The 7,319-nt window shown below is 42.2% G+C and overlaps 1 protein-coding gene across 1 annotated transcript in view; it reads right to left on the reverse strand.

Moving 5' to 3' along the window:
- Positions 1–273: 273 nt before the first annotated feature.
- LOC103399991 (RAS guanyl-releasing protein 1) overlaps positions 274–7,319 on the reverse strand; it is a 19,948-nt gene continuing 12,902 nt past the window's right edge. Inside the window, exons 6-15 of the mRNA XM_025059701.1 lie at positions 7,091–7,207; positions 5,973–6,248; positions 5,483–5,563; positions 4,369–4,473; positions 4,167–4,276; positions 3,642–3,786; positions 3,521–3,557; positions 2,993–3,124; positions 1,450–1,772; positions 274–1,355 (exon numbers count right to left, since the gene is read on the reverse strand). Of these exons, the coding sequence (XP_024915469.1) occupies positions 1,221–1,355; positions 1,450–1,772; positions 2,993–3,124; positions 3,521–3,557; positions 3,642–3,786; positions 4,167–4,276; positions 4,369–4,473; positions 5,483–5,563; positions 5,973–6,248; positions 7,091–7,207 (1,461 nt within the window). The 3' untranslated portion in view covers positions 274–1,220. The remainder of the gene's footprint in view (positions 1,356–1,449; positions 1,773–2,992; positions 3,125–3,520; positions 3,558–3,641; positions 3,787–4,166; positions 4,277–4,368; positions 4,474–5,482; positions 5,564–5,972; positions 6,249–7,090; positions 7,208–7,319) is intronic.

Below are 7,319 nucleotides of genomic sequence, written 5' to 3' on the forward strand. Positions count from 1 at the left end.
ACACAGACATTTAACGGTTAAATGATTTGGGAACTCTGAAGAAAGAGACACAGAACCAGGACTGGGCTTTCAGTTTTTATGCTCCAAACTCCTGGAACAAAACTTCCAGAACACTGAACGAGTGCCAAAACAATTCAAATCTTTCAAACCCAGCTCTAACACCCCCTTAAAAAAATCGATGTTTAGATTTCGTTGCGATTAAAAAAAAACTCTCCATAGATTTATAACGCTTTGGCGACCTCCAGTGTTTATATTGAGTATTACAGTTGAGGCTGTTGTGTAGGATAGTTTATTAGGAGTGAACAGAGGACGGGGCTGGAGCAACAGCGACACAGCGTATACTTTGTATTTACAGTACATTATACATGACATTCATACTGACTTTGGCTCTGAACACAACACTGCTACAGTGAATGACACGGCTGCACAGACACACAAGCATAAATAAACAGTGAAAGGTACCAGCACACTGTACAAAGTGTTGACTTATCTCACTCTCCTGTCGCCACCAGTAGTGTTTGAAATAATAAATACTCACATACACAGTGAAATCCTATATGTACACAGACAAGAACGACCACCGAAATCAGCTAAGGCGATTGATTAATTATAATAATAATAATATTGATATTAATAACAAATATATAATCCATTAATACACATACACAGTTGTATTCTTATTTTTTACAATACTGCGACTTTGATTCATTCCTTCATTTGTTTTACTGATGTATTTTTTTAATAAGAAAATCTTTAATGTTGTTTCTAAAAATGTAGGGTGTGACCCAGATGTGGGCAGTAGGGATGGTTCTTGTGGGTCACAACTTGAGGGTTAGGGTTAGGGTTTTTTTTTTCTACAAATATTGTCATGCCTCTAATTCTGACCAGGCTTGCTCTCTCTCTCTCTCTAAAAAAAGGTTAAATGTTTAATACTTTAGGAACAACATTGTCAGTCTAGGAAATGGTGCATTACTTTCTGCTGCACTTTTTTTTTTTTGTTTTTAGAATTACAATCTTTTAAAATAAATATGTCAGAAATTAAAAAAAAATCTTAGGCTTTGCACAAAATGCTAGCCTTTCTAGCATTTATCTTATCAAGTATTCATGCTGGAATCAAAATGGCCAAACTGATATGAATGGAATTGTACAATCAGTCCTAGTCACAAATGTAATTATTACATTCGACCACGTGGGGGCAGCAGCAGTCTCCCAACAGATGTCTATGATGAGGAGTCCTCCTCCACGGGGTGGAGCGCGTGTCTCTTCAGCAGTGTTTTCAGTATCTCCACCTCCCTCTCCGTCTCCTTCAGCTTCCTAAGTAGTGTCTCATTGGTTTTCTGCAGCCTCAGGTTGTCCTGGAAAACACGCAGACCAGGTTGACGTGACGTAGCACGTTGCATATCTCAGTACAATGTAGCAGAAAAGTGTGAGCATGATGGAGATACTCACTGTTTCCAGAGATTCGTATGAAGGTTTGTCTTCCTCTGGCTCTTTAGCCGTCTGCACAACTGAAGCTCTGTTTTCCCACTTAGCGCAGTGTCGCTGCTTCCTCTGGGGCACTGGGCTGGGACACGAGGTGAGGGGCGGGGCGGCTGGGACTAACAGACACGGCTGTATGCGACAGGCTTCTGGAGCTGCAGCAAATACCTGAGGCCCCTCGGTTTGGGTTCCACTGTGGACGGTGTGAGGCCTGGAGCTGGGGGTGACGGGGGAGTCTGGGCTGCAGTCTTTGCTGTCGTGCAGTGGATAAGGGAAGGGACATTCTTCTGAACCTGGACAGTGACAGAGTAGAAAAATAATTATGAATGTAATCCTGAGAAAGAGTACTGACAAATGTATGGGTAACAGGACGATAGTGAAGGAACAACCTTTGTTAAAAATAATTTTGTTGGCCATATTAAAACTGAAATTGAAACTTATTTAAATCTATTTTTAGTTGCTTTTTTTGCAGCAGTGGGCGCTGCAGCTTTACTGTAAGTGAAAGGGAAATCACCCCGACACCAGAGTTTGACGTCACAGCTTTTCAAGGCTAAAGGCTACGAATGATAATGCCACAAAAAACTAGCATTTATCAGCGATTTAAAATCCCTGCAGAAACTCAAACCTCTCCAACCTCCAGTTGTGTTCACTTGTTGCTGAATATTTCAGACTTTTTTCAAGATGTTTAATTCAGAGTTTAGTTCATTTACTGTACTCAACCTTCTAAAGACAGTTCTTTATGGATTAGTACTCTCCAGGTTACTGCAGTACTGTTCAACAAGACCTTTCTCTGCTCCTTATTGGACGATGTTTTTTTCTTCATGGTTTCAAACACCAGATGCACTGAAGTTACCCTTCTGCATTATTTGCATTTTTGTTTCAGTTGAAGGGGCCTCAAACTCCCGGCTCGGGGGCCACTTCTGGCACATGAACTCTATGCATCTGGCCCCCGTTTAAATATCAACACTAATTTAAATTTTGCCACTGTGGTAATTGTTTTTTGCAAATTTTGCAAACTAGTTTTCTTTCAAAGCGTTAAGTCTTCTCCTTCATCCATAACAACTCTTGCTTCAGTCCTTAACGCTAAGAAAAGCTAACGTGTTCCAACAATAACAACAATTACATTAGCTCATAATTGTCATTTTTTGGCAGCGATTTTTCCATTGGTAAAACTACTCTAAGCCACCAGGTGGCATGTTTCCCAAATGCGATGTGACGACTATGTTATCTTCAGGGATGTCCAATATTAACTTTATATCCAATACTCCGACATTGTTTAAACACTTCCAATTCCGATATCAACCGATAGCGATATTTGCAGCAGTTTGCCCCCAAAACGTCTCGGGATCCCACAAGCAACTTTAGAGTATTTGGCAAAAACTCAGGCATTGCATTATCGGGTTTTCATCATTGGAGGAAGTCGGCCAATAATATTGGGCCGATTTTACATCCCTGGTTCTCGTCATTATGGTCTGATTCAGTGTATAGGTTTGTGTGAATGACGTGGACCCACCCTCGAGGACACCTGCGGTGACAGGCGTGGAGCTCGGTGTGGGGCTGTCGATGGCGTTCGCCGCCTTGGCGTTCTTCTTGCACTCGAACGCCACCTGGTCCTTGCACAGCTTGTGGCAGTTCATCCCACAGTCTGTGCAGACAGAAGAATGTTCAACAAGTCAGAACAGGCGTCGGTCTTACATCACTGACAACACTGTACACTTCATGTTCTGCAGACGCAGCCCTCAGACTTCATGCGTTTCATGTCAAGCAAAAACAATTGCTCTTGTGTCTCATGAAAGACAGAGGTGGGGGGGGAGGTGGCTGTGGTTCTGACTGCAAACTCCATCATGCAAACATCGTCTCAAAATACGCAACACAGAAAACCGCAGGACACTTTCCTAGAGTAGCTCGACTTTACCAGTAAGCCACAAGACACTGTGTGTTTCTTCAGTGTGCGTGAGGTGTAAGTAGTCACTAAGGCTGGGCCGACAAAAAACACGGTGAACATTGAACACAACACAAGTGTAAAAAAGGCCGTAGTCACCTTTGCACCTGTAGCCCTGCTTGATGACACCCCACAGCTGTGGAGGAAACACACACACAGATGTCATGGAGCATTGTTTTCACCATTCACTGTTGACACTTGGATTTTTGTGCAGACTCACAAATCCGGAGCAGTTGTCGCAGAAAGTGGGTTTCATGTAAGTGGTTTCCTGGAAATTGTGGACAAACCCGAGTCCCAGTCTGGAGCAGATGACACTGGCCCTCATGAAATAGGCCGTGATCTCCTCCCTGCTCACGAGACCCTGCCTGGAAGAACCACAGCAGAAGACGACAGAACAGTTGACCTCAGTGGTTCCTGTTCACAGTTTATCGTTTCTGTGATGGGTGAACACGTGGAAACATGATCTGCATTCTACTTTAGATCTAGCTTCAGACCCTGATGAATCACACGCCCCTCAGTGTGTGTGTGAGAAGAGTGAGTAAATATTTGCAGGTGGTTTTTATGGTTAGTTCTGCAGCTATTTCTTTTCTTTTCTTTTTTTTTTTATTTCCTGTTCCTTTACCCGCTGCAACACTGTTTTTTGCTTCCTCTTCAATGGAGTCATGAACAAGACAGGGGAGAGAGAGAGAGAGAGAGTGGGTGGGTGAGGGTGTGTGTGTGTGTGTGTGACCTGTCAAACACTCACTTCTCTTTGTCCATGACACAGAAGGAAAAAGGAAAGCTGGCAGCGATCTTCTCAAAGTCCTCTTGAGAAATGAAGCCGTTCTGGTGGTGATCATAGTTCTTGAACACCGACTGTGAAAGTCAAGAGGCCAGAACACTTAACCACGTAATTCAACTGGTACCGACTGCAAGAGCGGGCGATGTGTTCAAACGGACGCACTTACGTCCACCATCCTCTGCACGTGTTTGCTGATGGTCCTAGGATCAGGTTTGGGAGCCACTCCTGAGGTCCAGTCCACAACCACTGGAGGTCTAGAGGGGGTGGCTGGCTGGTTAGAGGAGGGGAGAGTCAGTAAAACAAGCTGACAAGGCACAGGAATATGGTCGGTAACTAAACATTCAGCCATTTGCTAGAATTAGAAGTTCCAGTTAGGCAAATATTTTGTGTTGCTGCATTTTCTGGACTATTTGTCGCACTTTTTTTGTCTGGGTTTGCGACTTATATTCAGGTGCGACCTATATATTAAAATGTATCATTTCACGTTTATTTTCACAATGAGAGCCAGTAGAGGGCACTGTAGCTGGCTGGTGCGACTTATACTCAGGAGCGCCTTATATATGTTTTTTTCTTCTTCATTATCCATTTTTTGGCTAGTGCGACTTTTTTGGCTAGTCTGGAAAATACAATACTTAAAGTTAATAAAGACTGAACTTGAGAAAAAAGAGGTTTAGGGTTAGAACTATAGAGTGATGCATGAATTAAGTACCGTGGGTAAATGGACAACGATGACCTCCATTTTTATTGACGTCAGTTATTTGTTAATTATTTATTCAGACCTGTCTATATACTGTATCCTCCTTAGCCATGTACAAACATATTTTTTATTTTTTTTGGGGTCATTCCCTTATACTAGTCAATAATTCCTACAAATCTGCTGTTTAACTACTACACTATTATTTAACTAAATAATAACAATACAAGCCAGTGCGAATGTCACAACTGAAATGTATTTGCCTTGTTGCGGCCCCCATGCTGGAGCACCGTGCCCCTTAAGGGGGCCCCTCCCCTCACTTTGAGCACCATCCCAAGATTCAGGGTTTGATATAAGGTAAAAAAAATATTATTATTTACCTTGAAAATTTATTCAGGGTTTGATATAAGGTAAAAAAATATTTTACAGGTATATCTAATGTTTATTTAGATTGTTAGCAAATGACCAGGACAGATGTTTGAATTTTAAAATCCAGATAAACCATCTGTTGACTGTAAAGTGTTTTGTTTTTTTACTCAGTGAGACTGTTAATTCAGGTGTTTTTCCGGTTGCTTCCGTCACTCACGGGTGCTTTGCAGTTCTTGGGCTCCCTGGTGTAGGACAGTTCGTAGAGCTCATCCTCGGTGTAGTACAGGTCCAGGGACAGCTGTGGGCAGGGAGTGAGTACATATCAGCAGCAGGCTGGTAAACACAACGACAATGAGCTCTCTTTGTCTCTCCAATATGTATGTCCTCGAAACATGTTGTGTTGAGGGCCACCGCGGGTCACAGGCTAACTATTATCTCTTCACGGACATTCTGTCGTTCAAGTACGATTAAATCGCGGCACACATGCAACGTACGACAATACGGCAATTTCTACTCGCTCTCATTCACACTCCGTCTGTCACCCACACATTCATGGATCATAGACTCTCATCACACCCACACCATCGCACACGGTCCACATGCTGTATCGCACTCATTTGCATCCGTGCTTGTGCTCAACACAATAAAATGACTCACGGCGAGCTACATAACAATTTGTTAAGGATTCTAGCTGAAGGGTTCACTACCGTCAGCAGATGGACCAGGTCCTTGTTTGCGTCCAGCCTGGGTGGGATCTGCTGGAGCTGGATCAGCTCGTTTATGTGGCTGTAGAGTGCCTGGAGCTTCTGGACATTGACCTTGTTGTCCTCCACGTAGTCGGACCTGGCCTCATTGACCGAAATCAGGTCCTTGAGGTGGACGCCCAAGATCGGGATTTTAAAGCCTGTGCATTTGTTGTAAGCCTGTCTGTAGTTGTCAAAGTTTCTGCACGAGGACAGCAGGTCTGTCATTTCATTTAGTACCTGCAGGAAGGACAACAGAATTTTAGATATTTTTAATAGAACAGTTTACTGAGTGGATTTAAATAATCCAGTTCTAAGACAATATTATGATTATAGGGACTCTGTTTTTTCTGTTTTACCAGTTAAATGATGAAAACGTTTGTCCAGGTATAGTTAGTTCAAATCTTAACTAAGAGAGTTCGTCAGGTGTTTCATGAAAAACAATTTCACTAAATTGGTCTGAGATTTATTATCTATTTACTGCACATAATTTGTGTCGAGCAGAACAAATAAATACTATTTCACTAGGTGGCAGCAGATGAACAAAACAGAGAGGCTCAAAAGTGTTGAAGAATATCGTCGTGTGTGTCTTTCTTCAATTCCTGCGAGTATATACTTGTACTTTACTTATCTGTGTTGTGTTCTTACTGTTGTCTTTGGTGCTGTACTACTGCTGGAGCCTTAATCTCCCAAAGGGAAGTCCCAAGGGAGTAAAAAATATCTATTTATCTATCTGTGTATCGATCTATTAGTATCTATTAGCGTGTTGTTCAACTAAACAGGAGCAGGTTTTTCATTGTTTTAATCATTTTTATCTGGTGTCGCGTAAAGTATGTGGCTCAAAATATGTTGGGAATGCAGTCGTCCAGGTCCTTAGAGAGCCTGAGACCTCCCATCAAGTAAATGAACAATCAGGTTTGAATCCTAAATGGATGTAAAATACTAAAATGAAGTAGCACTGAGCCTCCATACACTCTGTAGTTTGTTTTGAATATTCTAAGAATTTATCTGGATAATTCATTCAAAACTGTACACGACTCTTCTTGGTAAAATATTTTTTTAAAAAAACAACCAAACTTCACCTTAGTGACCTCATTGGGAACATGAGAGGTGGTGTCTTTCAGCCTGGAGATGGAGCTGTGACACAGCCCCCCCACCACTGCCATTAGTGTATTGTAGTTGTGCATTAGATGTAGGCTCTGGTGGACGCAGACATAAAAACACAGGCATCAGTCCATCTATGCACACTCATAAACACGCACAATTAAACTTGTTCCAGGTGTCCCTGCTTATATAACTCACTACACTGCC

This window comes from Cynoglossus semilaevis, chromosome 1 (assembly GCF_000523025.1).
Source record: "Cynoglossus semilaevis isolate Cse_v1.0 chromosome 1, Cse_v1.0, whole genome shotgun sequence".
Classification (NCBI taxonomy): domain Eukaryota; kingdom Metazoa; phylum Chordata; class Actinopteri; order Pleuronectiformes; family Cynoglossidae; genus Cynoglossus; species Cynoglossus semilaevis.